At 32.1% G+C, this 15,996-nt stretch overlaps 3 protein-coding genes across 3 annotated transcripts; all 3 read right to left on the bottom strand.

Moving 5' to 3' along the window:
• Nucleotides 1-1,069: 1,069 nt before the first annotated feature.
• On the bottom strand, nucleotides 1,070-2,228 carry LOC114166941 (2-hydroxyisoflavanone dehydratase-like). The gene has a single exon (XM_028051829.1). It carries the CDS (start codon nucleotides 2,143-2,145, stop codon nucleotides 1,177-1,179), a length of 969 nt encoding a protein of 322 aa, XP_027907630.1. The 5' UTR covers nucleotides 2,146-2,228; the 3' UTR covers nucleotides 1,070-1,176.
• Nucleotides 2,229-7,791: 5,563 nt separating this feature from the next.
• Nucleotides 7,792-8,978, bottom strand: LOC114173084 (2-hydroxyisoflavanone dehydratase-like). Its single transcript, XM_028057305.1, has one exon. It carries the CDS (start codon nucleotides 8,897-8,899, stop codon nucleotides 7,910-7,912), a length of 990 nt encoding a protein of 329 aa, XP_027913106.1. The 5' UTR covers nucleotides 8,900-8,978; the 3' UTR covers nucleotides 7,792-7,909.
• A 4,355-nt stretch (nucleotides 8,979-13,333) lies between these two features.
• LOC114167418 (2-hydroxyisoflavanone dehydratase-like) lies at nucleotides 13,334-14,684 on the bottom strand. The gene has a single exon (XM_028052509.1). It carries the CDS (start codon nucleotides 14,301-14,303, stop codon nucleotides 13,359-13,361), a length of 945 nt encoding a protein of 314 aa, XP_027908310.1. The 5' UTR covers nucleotides 14,304-14,684; the 3' UTR covers nucleotides 13,334-13,358.
• Nucleotides 14,685-15,996: the final 1,312 nt, after the last annotated feature.

Here is a 15,996-nt window from a genome sequence, read left to right as displayed (position 1 = left end):
AAATTAAAGGGTTAGCAAATGACACAACCCAAGTCCTCCCGTGTCCAAGGCCATAGAGAATAGGGGGCAATTTTTAACAAAGCAACCCATTTTTATCTAAAAGTATTATATTTTCAATGAATTTTTCTTATATCTTAAGATTTAAAATAAATTAAGAAAAAAAAGTAAAAATAAAATCTTCTAAGTCTTTTATTAGAGACAGAAAAACGCTGCAAAAGCCTCAGTTTTCTTTTGAAAGAGAGGAGTGATTCAATGTTTACTACCATTTTTTTTTATATTTAATATTGAAACATTGTTTTCAATTTATTTTTTATTTTATATTCGTATTAAAAAACAGAAGCAAGTTATTTTTTATATTGTTATATATTTATTTAAGATGAAAAAAGGTGCAATTAAACGCACAATAAAAAGGTGCAAAATAAAAATAAACACAATTAAACTCACTAGACTTACCTAACATTATTTTAAAAAATTGAAAACATGACCAACTTGGAGTTATCATGTTGTCCGTCTTATTAATAAGAAAAAAATTGTTGGTGGATCTGCCACCGCTAAGTGGTGGTGGTTAATTGTTACTTTCATTTCTTGTGTCATAATTTGGAAGAGGTGTTTGAAATATATGTGTTTAATAATCGAATGGTTCAGTAATTAAATGAAACAAGCTGAGAGTAAGAAATGTTTCTTAAACTTTGACTTTCTTTGATATAATAAAAGGTTGTCTCTTTGATTTTGTTTATTAATGAACGATAGAGAATAAAAGAAAAAATGTAGATACATGACCTGGTGCGAAAAAAAAAAGGGCTGATAAACTTTTCTTTTTTATTTTAAGGAATGGATTGATACCGAGTCTTTCTTTTTCAATTAAAATATGAGAATAAAAATATAATTTTACAAATATTAATTTAAAATAAACTACAATAGAGTATAACATCCTTTGTTGACCACCCACAATGATATCAATTATTGTGAGAAAAAACAACCAGAGAAAGCAAGAAATAGGATTATTCAATTTTGGTTCAATAATTACACAAACGGGAAGGTATAACCGAATAAATGATGAAACGATAACTTAAAAATAAATAACATAAGTCAATCCATCTTTTTATTATCTGAATCTCTCAAATATTATTGTCTCAATAATGATAAGAAAGGGAAAATAATAAAAAAAAAAAACATTCACACCAGAAACGAAGCCAAGTGCTTGATCATGGCTTTGGCTCTATCAGTTTCAGGCTTGAAGAGTTGGAAAGCATGTTCTTCATCGCCGGCATCAAACAGTTGAACTTCACCCTGCCATCCACTTTCCTTTATAGTGTCGTGGTACAAAATATTTCTGTCTCTGAACTCGTCCCTTCCGGTGATGGTGATCAGAATCTTAGAGCACGCAAGTGTGGCCAGAGAGGGTGCCCCAGTCACACAAGGGTTGATCCATGGATTATCGATTCCACCAGGTGCATCAGGACACGCCAAGCCCCAAACTTTCATGGCCAAACTCTGCTCGTGCCCCTCAACAGGCTCCGACCCGATTGGGTTTGAGCCCCAGAAGAAGGGAGAACTGAGTACAGCGCCGAATATTTTGAGACCCCCATGCAGAGACTCTTCCCCTGCACGAAGAAGCAAGTTGTGTGCGATGTTAGCACCGCTGGTTTCACCTCCAACGTAAACTTTGTTGAAGTCGGCGTAATCGAGTAACCATGGCTCGGGGGTGGCGGCGTTGTTGGCGGCGTGGGAAGCGATCCACTGGAGAGTGGTCCAGCCGTCTTGGTAGGCTGCAGGAAGAGGGTGGTGCGGGAGGAGTCTGAAGTCGACGGAGATGGCAATTACGTTGGCTTGGGAGACTAAGATGTTGAGATAGCGGTGGACGAAAAAGGAGAAAGCCGATTCGACGCAGAAGGCGCCGCCGTGGAAGTAGACAAAGATGGGGAGCTTGTGGGAGGGATTGTTGTGGTTTTTGGGAAGGAAAATGCGAGCAGAGACGAAAGGGTTGTCGGCGATTACGATGTCTTTTGATGAGACTCCAGTTTCTGGGTCTTCGAGGGAGGGTGGGACGTTCGGAGAACTCAGAAGACGATCCACTGTTCCATCTTTGTAGACTCGAATGAGGGGCAGAAGCTCCATCACTATCTCCTTCTCCTCGTTCGCCATTGAAGCAAAAAACAGAGAGAAGACAGAATCAACGAGTTCAGGAAAAACAGAGAGAGATGAAGAAAGTTGCAGAGAAGAGAGGTGTGAAAGTTCCTTAAATAGTGGAATACGAGAGTGATGGTCAAAGTCAAAGTTGGTGTCTTTGTTGTCATCACCTCTCACTACATTCTTTTTATTAGGGGTGGGCAAAAAATTTAATTTTCTTGATCCAATCCACTTTTGCTCCAATCTACTCCATTTATAATCCATTTTATTAAAAATCTAATCCATTTAAAATCCATTTAATGGATATGGATTCCAATCTAATTTACATTTTATATATCTTATGAATTGGATATCCATTTTATAAATCAAGATTTTTAAATATGGATAATCCAAAAAATTCAATCCAAATTTTCAATTTAAATTTTTAGTTGGGTTAGACTAAAGGTTGAGATGAACTATGCTGAATTCAGAATTGGATGGACCTTACTCGACGACCTATACGAATCAGACAGGCCCAACAACCATAAGAGGTTGGACGGGCCTAAAGATATGAACGAGATAGGCGGGCCCGACACACCGAACGAGTTGATCAGGCCCAATGACCTGATGAGCCAGGTGGGCCCGAAGATCCAAACGGGCCCGAAGACTCGAACGAGCTAGGTAGGTTCGAAGACCCGAACGGGCCAAGCGGGCTCGATGACCCGAATGGGTCAAGCAGGCTCTAAGAACTGAACGGGTCAGGTAGGCCCGAAGATCGGAACGGGTCAGGCGAGCCTGATGACCCAAACGAGTCAAGCGGGCTCGAAGACTCAAACGAGTCAGGCAGACTCGAAAGGGTCACGCGAACCCGAAAACCCGAACGGACTAGGCAGAACCAATGACGAAAACAGGTCAGGCAGCCCAAAGACCCGAACGAGTCAGGCAGGCCCAAAAACCCGAACAGGCATGACAACCCGAACGGGCCCGAAGACCCGGATGGGCCGGACGACTTGGCGACCCGGACAGGCCCGACGACCCGGACGGGCCTGGCGACCTGGACGAGCCCGACGACCATACGGGCCCGACGACCCAGACGGGTCTGACGACCTACGAGGGCCTTACGACCCGGATGGGCACTACGACACGAACGGGCTGGACGACCCGAATGGGCTGGACGATCCGGATAGACCTGACGACTTGGACGACCCTGACGGGCCTGGCGACCCGGACGAGCTTGACGACCTACACGAGCTTTACGACCCGGATGACACAATGACACGAACGAGCCCTACGACCCGGACAGGCCCTACGACCCAGATGGACTCGACGTCCCGAACGGGTCCTACGACCCGGATGGGCCCGACGACTCAGACGGGCCTGATGACCTTGACATACCTGACGACCCAGACGGACCCCACGATTTGAACGTACCCAACTACCCGATTGGGCCCGACTATTTGGACCGGTCCGTCCGGGTTGTTGGGCCCATTCGGGTTGTCCAGCCCGTTCCCGTCGTCGAGCCTGTTCGTGTTTTCAGGTCCGTTCGAGTTGTCCGGCTCGTTCGGGTTGTCGAGCCCGTTCGGGTCATCGGGCCCGTCAGGGTCGTTCGGATTGTCGGGCCCGTCTGGGTCGTTCGGATCGTCGGGCCCGTCTGTGTCGTCGATCCCATCCGAGTCATTCGGACCTTAATGACACAAGTTTTAAGAAATTCAATTTAAATTTCTTTTATTAAAAATGGATTCTGGATTTTAAACTTGATCCAAAATATTTGGATTGGATTTAAATATTGATCCAAATATTTAGATCTAGATTTTAAAAAAATCCAAACTACTTTTACTAAAAAAATGGATTTGAGTCAAAAATCTAATCCAATTATTTGGATCTAAAATAGATGTGGATTGGATCATTAAATATCCAATCCATGCCCACCCCTACTTTTTACGTTTTTTGTTCAAAATGATCATTCTAAGCAAATACGACTCTCAGATTTGCTAATTTTAATCCTCAAATATTTAATTTTATTGAGAGATAATAATATTTTGACCCAATTTTTTTTAATTATTCTTTAAATATTTATTTTGATTTGTTTTATTAATATAATATAATGATAAGTAATTAAAATAATAAATTAAAAATGGATTAAAAAATGGATCAAATTTTCGTTCTCTTTTTATTAAAATAGTATAGATGTGATGCATATGACCTCACCTACTCCTTTAAAGTTGACTATTATAAGTTTAGATCCAAGTTACGCCGTCACAGTTACTGTTTTTAAAATTTATAATAAATAAAATTAATGCAATTTGCGAAGAGTGAAGTAAAGATTCCGAGTTAAAAGGACTAACATATACATATATATATATATATATATATATATATATATATATATATATATATATATATATATATATATATATATATATATATATATATCAGATGAAAAGAGTTTACCAAATAAATGTTTAATTAAGTTATTATTCTGAGGGTTATTTTATCTAAACGGTTAACTACATAATTTTTTGTGGTAATATTTAATACTAATAATATCAAGATCTAAAATAATTATTCACCTCTTAAACATTTCGTCAATAATTAAGAATAATTGTTATTATTTTATTATCGATCGATAAATAATATTAATATTAATTCTGTACACCAAAGATGAAACATGTACTTCAGAAGGGCTATTTAAATTAATATTTTTTATTGAAATTTAAAATTAATTTTGGACACTCAAGATGAAACACGTGATTGTAGGATATTATAATAATTTATGATAAGTTTAAGTTTTAACACAAAATAATGTTAGAGGTGAGTGGGCTAAACCTACCCGAAAGCCAAACACGTGCAGTCAAACATGTCAACCCCACCAACCAAAGCAAACCCGTAACCTCGCAGAACTCTATCAATTCTTAGAACACCTTTTTTTCTGCGGCATTTTTTAAAAATTTTAATTTTGCTAGGATGATATTTTTCTTACTTTTACTATTTATCAGATATAATGCAAAAAATTCTTATGTTTGTGTAGTAAATTTTCGAAAATTAACATTCTGTTTGAAATTATTTGTTATCAAAGAGTTTATTGCTTTTTTTAAGGTTTATACGAAGTCGTTGAAGTGTAATGTTTATGAAATTGTTGTAATTTGATTTTTTAAAGGCAATTGATATTCTTTTAGGTGGGTAATGGTAATAAAAATTCTGATATTAGGATGCATAAACATATTTGGTGTACTTCTAACTAGTTTTAATGATTCCCGGAAAAGCTTTCTATTTACTCTCCCCTTGAATAGTCAATGCATCTTTGTAGAACACATATATGGATAAGTTGCATTGTCAAGGTAGTACTCTGCGGCAACAACAAATATAAACTTTTTCAATATTAACATTTTGACTCCTTAAAGATGTTAGGTTTCTACAGGGACTTCACTGTTGATACAAACACCAATGAGATATGAGTTCAATTATTTAAGGTATTGACACAACTCTCAACCCAAAACCTTAAGACAATGGGTTGATGTCTTATTTTTATATGGTGTTTTACTTCTCATTTCTAATAAATGTGGAACTTAAACTCACACTTGAATTTCTAACAAAAAATTGTATGCAGCTCTTGATTTGGTTTTTTCTTTTTCATAAACTTATCTACCAATTAAAAATAAAATTATACAAGAAAAAATTAAACAAGATGAGCTTCTCTTAGATGAAATAAACAAGTAAATAAAAATTTATTTAGGTTAGATTAAACTAATATGATATGATTTAGTTTGATAGATCTCGAATTAATTTGAAACAAAGTACATTTTTTTCTTTTTGTTAAAATAAAAAATTTATAGATATAGGAGTGATATTAAAAGGAAAATTTCATTCCAATGTTACGAATTAAAAGTTTTCGTTTGACATTAGGGGTGGCAAAACGGGATGGGCCCAACGAGCCAGCCCGTCAGCCCGTGCTAAAAGGAACGGGCTGGGTTAAAGATTTCAACCCGTCAATCCGTTCTGGCCCGTCTCGTCCAGCACGTTAACTTAACGGGCCAAAGTACGGGCTAGTCTGTTCTGACCCGTTGGCCCGTTTTAAAAAAAATAAAATAAAATAAAAATAATTAAAAAGGTTAATTTTTTAGATTATATATTTTAAATGTATAAATATATAATAGTATTGTAATTTAAATCATTAACACCTACAAATTAAGTTTGAATTATTAGTTATAATTGAATAATTTAATATGTAAATTTAATAATTATTTTAATTTATCTAATTAAAAACATTAACTAATAAATTAAAAGTTAAAATAATATTTTATTTAATTAAATATGACTTTAATAATAATTTATATGTATATATAAACAAATTTAAAAAATAAAACAAATAAAAAATTTGAAAACTAATTAAAAAAAAAAAAAACTAGACGGGTCAGTCTGGTCTGGCCTGTTAGCCAATCCTATACGGGACGGGCCAAAATGGGCGGAACTGCCCCGTTTGCCACCCCTATTTGACATTACCGAAATCCAGTATTTACTCCAAGTGGGAAAGAAGTGAAAGACTTGATGATATGATTTTTTTAACTATTATATAAATTAATTTCACGATAGAAAAACTCATTAAATTCCTTTTAAGGATTTTTAGAGAATTTTGAACAAACATATCTTTAGTGGTCCGTACTTAAAGTCCAACATGAGTATTAAAAGGCTGTTTCTTTGACTACCAGTCTTTTTTTCTTACTACACCCTCATAAAATCCATAAATTCCAAAACATTGTTTATTAAAATTATAATAAAAGTAAAAGTTATTCCTGTTTATTCTATACGAATTTTAAATTATGTAATTTGAAATATATTTTCAGATCTAAAAATATATTTAAAAAAAAAAACATATTTTAAAATTTTAAATATAAAAATATTTCTGAATTATATAATTCAAAATAAATTTAAAAATGTTACATTCTAGAGTAAACATTTCTCGGGATATATTTTTAAATTTAAAAATATCTTTTAAATTATACAATTTAAAATATATTTAAAAATATATATTTCAATATAGGAAGATATTTGTGTTAAAAAATATAGCGTGAAATGTGTTCCCAAGTTAAGTGTTTGATAAAGTATTTCCACCAACACTGTTTCCTTGTTTTGAATAGGGCGTCCCATGCATCTTCTTCTCCTTCCTTCCCACTAACGTGTTCCACGGCCAAAGGCCATAATCACTCAACGTTTTTTTGACATTTTTTCTATTGATTTCAATTTAAGTCATTGCACGACTCAATCTTATTACATCGTTAACTTATATTTAATTCAATTCTACAAAATTAATTTATATGACAAAATTTATATTTATTTATATATTTTTAAATTATCTTATTTTTAATTAATTGAAAATTCCCGTAATAAATAAAATCGGTAAATAATTCAAATTCAACTTTTTGTAAAATGATGATCAAAGATTTATAAGAAGATATTACTAGAGATATATAACATCAATGATATTTGAATCCAATTATATAAGATATTAATATCATTTTTAATCCAAAACTTTAAAATAATAAATTTATAAATTTTAATCTTTATATAATGTTTTATTTTTTCATCTCTAATTCGATGCGGGACTTAGAATACATTTGGATTTCTAAGAAATATAGTAACTCAAATCATTCAACAGCGGTGGCAAGAATTAAGAGGAAATGATGCAGGAGTTAACATGACTTTAAAACAAATATTAAAATGTTCATCTTTTTATTTAGGGACACAACGATGTCCAAGATGTAGATGCTATATGTGACGAGAATGTTCATCTTTATGCATAATATTATATTGAAACTAAAAACGAAGCCAAGCGTGCGATCATTTGTTTGGCAGCGGTAGTGTCGGTGTTGTAAATGTGAAAAACATGATCTTGGTCTGGCACCTCAAACAGTTTAACTTCACCTTCCCAGCCACTGTTCTTCACAGCGTCGTAGTACCAAAGCCCTCTATCCCTCAGCGCGTCCTTCCCAGCCACACAAACAAGCAACTTGGAGCACGCGAGAGTGGCCAAGCTGGGCGCACCAGGACCCAACGGGTTCATCGTGGGCTCGTCTATCCCACCCGCCGCAGAAGGGTACACCAGCTTCCAAATCCGCGCGTGCAAGTGCGACGCACCCTCATTGGGTTCGGACCCAACGGGGGTGGAGCCCCAGAAGAAAGGGTGGGAGAGGAACGCACCGGCTATATTCGCGTTCCCTTTCAAGGTTTCAACCCCAGCGCGAAGAGCCAAGTAGTTGGCAATGCTAGCGCCGGCACTGTCACCTCCTATGTAGATTCTCTTGAAGTCAGCGTGGTCGTGAAGCCACGGCTCTGTGTTTGTGTCGGAAGAATTTGAATGGGAAGTAACCCAGTTGAGGGCTTCCCAGGAGTCGTGAAAAGCTGCCGGAAGAGGGTGCTCTGGCGCCAGCCTGTACTCGACGGAGACGGCGACAACCTTGGCTTCGGAGACTAGGAGGTTAAGGAAGCGGTGGTCGAGGAAGGAGAAGGCGGACTCCATGAAGAAGCCGCCGCCGTGGAAGTAGAGCAGGATGGGAAGCTTTTTGGGGTTGGATTGAACGGAGTTGGGAAGGTAAAGACGAGCTGAGATGGAGGGGTGGTCGGAGATAACAATGTCTTTGGAAGAGACACCGGTTTCTGGATTTTGGAGAGAGGGTGGCACTATCGGAGACTCCATCAGACGTTCCACTGTGCCATCCTTGTACACGCGGATATATGGAAGAATCTCTGTTTCTATCTCTTTGCTCTTATTTTCAATTTCAATGGTGGAAGCCATAGGAGTGGGTTTGTAACGAAAGAAGATGAGAAGGAAGAACTGATAAAAACACAAACTTTTGTTTGCCTGTGTTGGATCAAGGAAGGGACTCTTTGGTTTAAATACAGAGAATGAGATAATGACATATATATTTTTTAACACTTTATATCATTTTCTTTAAACAGGCAAAACAAACTATAAGTATTAATTTTTATATGGAAAATGATTAAATTTTAAAAACATTTTTTCATGTTTGAAAATATGAGATTACATTTTTTAAGTTTTTTTTAAATCCTAAAATTATTTAAAAAATGACATGTGATAAGAAAAAAAATATTAAAATTTCATTATTTGTTTTATAATTATTATTTTAAATATTGTGGTTAATATAATTTTTAACTAATTAAAACATAAACAAATTTTATAATGAAAGCACATAAAACTGTAGTCTTGAGATATATATATATATATATATATATATATATATATATATATATATATATATATATATATATATATATATATATATATATATATAATATGGATAAAGTAAAATAAACAAAAATGTAAATATTAATTTATCGACGGTAAAAGTTGTTTAATGTTAAGTTCTGTTAGATAATGCTATTTTTCTTTATAATATAGAAAAAATGATCATATATAAAGTTAACATATTGTATGCTAACAAACATAAAGCAGTGAAAAGCTATAAAATCATTTTCAACAACACAATATGTTTAAAATAATTTTTGTCATCAAGAATATATCACAAACATATAGTTGGACGAACTCGTTCCGTTAGAAAATTAGATGTTATTGAAGAAAATATTATGTTTTTTTTTTTTAAATAAAGTGTCATCTAAGACATAGTATGAAATTATATACAACAAAATGTTTCAGAAATATCGGTGTTTTTCAATTACGTTTTTTCTTATTGCAATTTCGCATATTTAAACATCTACCTTTACATTATGTTTAGTTTCCGGTGAATAACATGGAGAGGAGAGAGTGTAAACAAAGAAAAGATAAAAAAAAAAAAAAAAAAACGTGTTCAGAGTAAAAGATGAGTTTCACACCATCTTAGCAAAATATTATAAAAGTAAATCATAACCACATCTCTTTCCAAACTTAATTAAGTCTTTTAGAGCAAATTACAATCAACACCTTATATTATCCTCTTGCAATCACCTAGTTAAATTGAGTATCTTAAATTTATATTAAATTAAACGTTTCTTTCTTTCCTTTTTCACTTATTTTCATTTTTTATTATTTATTTATTACCAAAATCTGTAAAGCAATTTCTTACATCTTTGTTTTAAATTATTCACATAGAAATAGTATCTTTTTAAATATAAATATAAAATCTTAAAAGGTAAATAATTCAATAAAAGTGTGTCACTCTTTTATTTATTTTATCTAAATTAGTGTAAACACATACACTATCACATATGTGTATACACATTTTTTACATATGCGTAATATTATATCATTTACTGATTATATTATAATGTTATTAAGTTAATATAAAATAAATTTATATTTATTAAAAATAAAGTGAAATGAATGAAAAAAATATGAAAAAAATAATTGTAGATGAATAAAAAAAGAAAGAGAAAAAATAGATAATTTTATAAAATAGCGGATAAATTTTAAAAATTTAATAAGTAATTATTTTATAAAAGGTAAAATTAAAATTATAAAATCTGAATAAAAAAATTAGAATATTATAAATCCACTTGTTGCCACTAGTATAAAATATAGTCGACCAACTAGTATAAAATATGAAAATAAAATTAAAACGTGGTTTCACTTTAAGTTTAATTGATTAAATATATAAAATAATGTTTGGTATTAGGACGTGATTCACACTGAATAGCTTTGCCTTGGTCTCTCCTGCTTTTTTCTTTTCTGTTTGGTGACTTTCGTTCCACAATTCTTACCATTTACAAATAAATTAATTATTTGGTAATAAATAATCAAGAAAAAGCAATGTGTTAAGATCTCAAATCTTACTTTTGACCAAAGCATGTTTTCATACCAACACTATTTGAAAATACGACCTTCAAAAAGTATCGCATACTTTCTTTTTATAAGCAATAAATTTTAAATTGTTTTTCACAAATAATTTTATTAATTAATGCCCAAAAGTAGGAGTATTAGTTCAGAAATCACTAATTATATGCTTTAAAAGAATAAACATTACAAATTAAAAAGAATAAGTGAAACATAGTTATACTTAATATTAAACCCTCTTCTATAATTAATATAAGATAAACATGAAATAGAGGTAAAAACATCTCTATGGTAAAAAGAATAATAAACATTACTTCTTATATCGTGTTTAGTTTATAAAAAGCAGATAATGATAGATGGTGAATAGCTGGTGACTATAATGAATTGAAAATGATCATAAGATGAATTATTAATTGAGGCTTTAATTTTATTTTTATTTTTGATTTCATTGTGTGTTATAAATGTATATTTTATAAATATAAATATAAATATTGATTATGATATTAGTCATAAATAAAGGTGACAATAACGAGTTTGATAATAAAAATATAATTAAGAATGGTTATGATGATATTAATAACAATACTATTGGTGCTTTGCTGATGCTTTTATCATGTTTTACACTCCATAATTATTATAATTAGAATAAATTATTGTTTAATAACACTATGATGGTAGGCTGGTAACTAGTACAAAGATAATGACACAATTATTAAGACGAAATTTATGATAGTAACGTGGTGATTATCTAATAAACAATTATATTTAATTTTGGTTTCTTTATTATCATAAGATAAGAGTAGATATACATAATTCTACTATGTGTATGTATTTCTAGTATAATCTATGATCTATAATAATATATAAAGAGAATTTCCTCTTTTGGTGTCTACATTTTAAAATATCAATTTTACCTTTTAAAATATAATTATTTATTAAATTTTTGAACATTGACCGTTATTTTTATAAGTTTTTCTATAAAATTGTCTATCTCTGCTCTTCTCTCTTTCTCTCTTCATCAATAGTTATTTTTTCATCTTTTCTGATATATTTCACTTTATTTTTAATAAATATAATTTTATTTTATATATTATATTATTTTATAATTATCATTACCTATTAATATAATATCATGTATATTTAAAAGATACGTACATACAAGTACTATAGCGCCTATGTGTATACTAGTAATATATAAAGAGAATTTTCTCTTTTGTGTCCACATTTCATAATGTCAATTCTACCCTTTATCTATAACAATATATAAAGAAAAATTTCTCTTTTGTGTCCACATTTCAAAATACCAATTTACCCTTTAAAATATAATTATATAATTATTTACTACATTTTTAAAAATTGACCGTTACTTTTACATGTTTTTTTTTAATAAATCGTTTATCTCTGCTTCTTCTCTTTTTCTCTGATTATCAACAATTATTCCCTCATCCTTTCTGATATATTAACTTTAAAACATTACATTATCATCACTTACGAATATAATATCACACATGTTTAAAAAATTCGTACATTTGTGTCCACATTTCATAATTTCAATTCTACCCTTTACAATATAATTATTTATTAAATTTTTAAAAATTAATGGTTATTTTTACTTATTTTCTATAAAATTGTTTATCTTTTTATCTTTTTTTTATTCATCAACAATTAATTTCTCTATTCATTTCACTTTATTTTTAATAAATATAAATTTATTTTATATATTAACTTAATATCATCACACTATTATCACCTACTAGCATACTATCATTCATATTTAAGAGATGTGTATACACGTACGCGTTCTAAAAAATCATAATGATTTGATTTTAATATTTTGTAAAGTAAACTTGTTTTAATGTTGCCTTCAAGAGATAAAATAAGAAATAATAATATCATAGACGACACAATTAATTTGGTGAAGATTAGATTTCATTCTAATAGACACAATCCTTGTATTAACAAGTATTTCACTATATCTACGAGGATTTTGAAGGGGCAAAACAATTTATGATTACTTTTTTATATAATATTGACTAATTAATTAATGTAACAATGAAAATCAAAATAAAATATGTTGATGTACAGGACAACCATTGAACCTTCTTTGAAACATGATAAAGTGAATAGTATAATCACGACAGAGATATAACATTATTTTATAAATTCATTCACATATTCTATATAATGAAGTGTTATTTTCTTACGATTGTATAATTTTATAATCGAATTACTAACGAAGCATCGAATCTGATGTACCATAGAGTGGAAAACGTTGAAAACAAGGAAAAAAAATTATTTTCACACCAATAATACCATTTGAAAATCCATCCAAATAAACAAAAAATAAATAAAATAAAGGAAAAGATGGCAGATGAGAGTAATTTTTATTTTTTTTAAAGTTATTTTACTTTTTCATTCATCATTTATTTCATTGATAACTCCTTTTTTAGGATAGAAAAGTGTTTTTCTAGTGTAGGATAAAATCCGCAAAGCGTTTGAACATCTTAAGAGCATTTTGTGTTCGTGGATCGTTGACGTGAAAAACGTGATCCTCGCCTTCCACTTCAAACAGTTCCACTTCCCCTTCCCACCCACTCTTTCTCACACCCTCATAGTACCACACACCTCTTTCTCTCAGCTCATCCATCTCCGCCGTGCAAACCAGAACCTTCCGACACCCAAGCCCGCTCAAACAACCCGCCTCACTACTCAACGGGTTTATCAACGGGTCGTCAAGCCCACCGCCGTCACACGGCTGAAGCCATTCCCAACACCTAAAGCCCGCGCTCTCTTCCGCTTCACTCTCGAATCGCTTCGACCCCAAGAAGTAGGGATGAGAAATCAGAGCGCCTAAAACTTCTACACCACTCGGTAATGCTTCGGCCCCAGCACGCATGGCGATGTTATGCGCGATGTTAGCGCCAGCGCTGTCACCTCCAACGAAGACTCTGTTGAAATCGCCGTGTTTGAGAAGCCATGGATCGGCCTTGGTGGCGACCCATTTGAGACCTTCCCAGCAATCATGATAAGCCGCGGGAAGAGGGGTCTCCGGTGCTAGCCTGTACTCCACAGAAACGACTAAAATGTGTGCTACGGAGAGAAACGTGCTGAAATAGTTGTGGTGGAGTTGGCTGAAGGCAGATTCGAAGAAAAATCCTCCACCGTGAAAGTAGACCAAGATGGGGATTTTGTGGTTGGTATTGAGATTCTCCTCCTCCTGGGATTGGATCTTGTTTGGGAGGTGTAGACGAGCAGAGATGGGAGGGTTATATGAGATTACAACGTCTTTGGATGATATATTTGTTGTTGGATCTTGAAGCGTGGGTGCCACAAATGGAGAGCCTTGGAGGCGTTCAATGGTGCCATCTTCGTAAACTCTGACAAGGTTTGGAATCTCCATGGTTATTATCATTATCGTCTTCGAATTGTTCTGCACCTGAAAACAGATTTTGTGGAGAAGAGAGACCCAGAGATGTTCATATAAACATAGCAATTCTACACGTTTAATTGGTGATGATCATGCTTATCATTTTCTTTTAAATCGTGTTAATTGAGTTTTTTTTTGTGGACCTGCATTGAGATGCCCTAATTCCACCTTAGAAATCACGTTTTTGAAGCGTCACAAATAAAGTGATTCCGCGGTTGTACCACAACACGGTGGTGGCCGAGCCTGAGTGGGTGACCTAAAACCATTCCACTATACGACAAGGATACATCATTCTTCAGAGTGGAATTCTATAGCTACTATACACCTTTCACTTTGCCTGTACCTTTCTACAAAATTAATTAATATTTTTATATTCATCTTAAATTATTTTATATTCTATCTATATTTTTATTAGATGCGGATATATCATCGTTTATTGTTTTAAAAATCGATTAATTATTTTTTTTTCAATTTTAAATATTGAAAAAGAAGCTATAATAGAATAGAATAAGAAGTTACACTGTTTGAGGAAGAAGAAGAAGAGAATCAATATGAATTTACATCACTCTGATAAAACCATGGTTGTACATGTTCGTTTTGCTTCGTGGTGACATGAGCCTGAGTTATATTCGATGCTGTAGTAATATTCATTATTGTTGTTATTTATAGTAACAATATGAATTTATGATTTGGTTAATACAAATTATTTCTTTATTCTATTTTTAATAATGTTTTAAATTATAATACGAAATTTGTAATCCATTAATCTTATAAAATTAAAATTAATTAAAAACAATTATTAAAAATAGATCACTTAAACTAAAAAAATAACTGTTGATGTTCTATATATAATTAATCATTAAATATTGAGAGTATTTGATAGTACATTACTAATTTTTATGATAAATAATTTCAATGCAATATACAATAAATATTGCATTGAAATTTTTTATGATAAATAATTAGCGATCTGTACAATACACGTAATACATCCTAATCCTAATACTCACCTGTACAATGCTCCGTTAATGATTTAAACGGCGTTACAAAAAAGGACTAAATAAAACATTAATTGCGAAAATAAGGACCATTTTAAACACGGTAAAAATGAGGACCATTTTAAAATTCTGTCAAAATAAGGACCATCCACAACCAACACTACGAGAATGAGGACCAAAAAGGTATTTAAGCCTCTTTCATAACACTATTTATTATACTTTTTCTACTCATTCCGCGACTTTTATTTCCACCTACATATAACAAGGAATACCAGAAAGTAAAAATTATTTTAAATTAAATGGAATTGATAATAAAGAAAAAAGAAAAATATTTGCAACATACTTTTTATCCATTAATCTTTAAACTAAGCTTTAATTCATGTTTTTCGTTTTAAGACCACATAACTTCTTTACTTAAAAGACAATTATTCTAAATCTAACATTTTATTTTTTGCATTTTTTTCCCCTATGTGTGGATCTAATATAACTCTTCTTGCAATCTCATACTAACTAAACGTCAAAGTTTTTATAATAATTATCACAGTATTTTTTTTTCATACAATTTGCTGGATAGTTCATATTTACTAGCCTATCGTATATGACTCATGTGGTTTAATCGCCAAATAAAAAATAATATAAATAATTTCCATTTGTTATGCATACAAGTGATATTATGGTAT

This window comes from Vigna unguiculata, chromosome 2 (genome assembly GCF_004118075.2).
Source record: "Vigna unguiculata cultivar IT97K-499-35 chromosome 2, ASM411807v1, whole genome shotgun sequence".
Lineage (NCBI taxonomy): Eukaryota > Viridiplantae > Streptophyta > Magnoliopsida > Fabales > Fabaceae > Vigna > Vigna unguiculata.
Note: the sequence above shows the minus strand (reverse complement) of the source record. Positions and strands in the feature narration are given on the sequence as shown.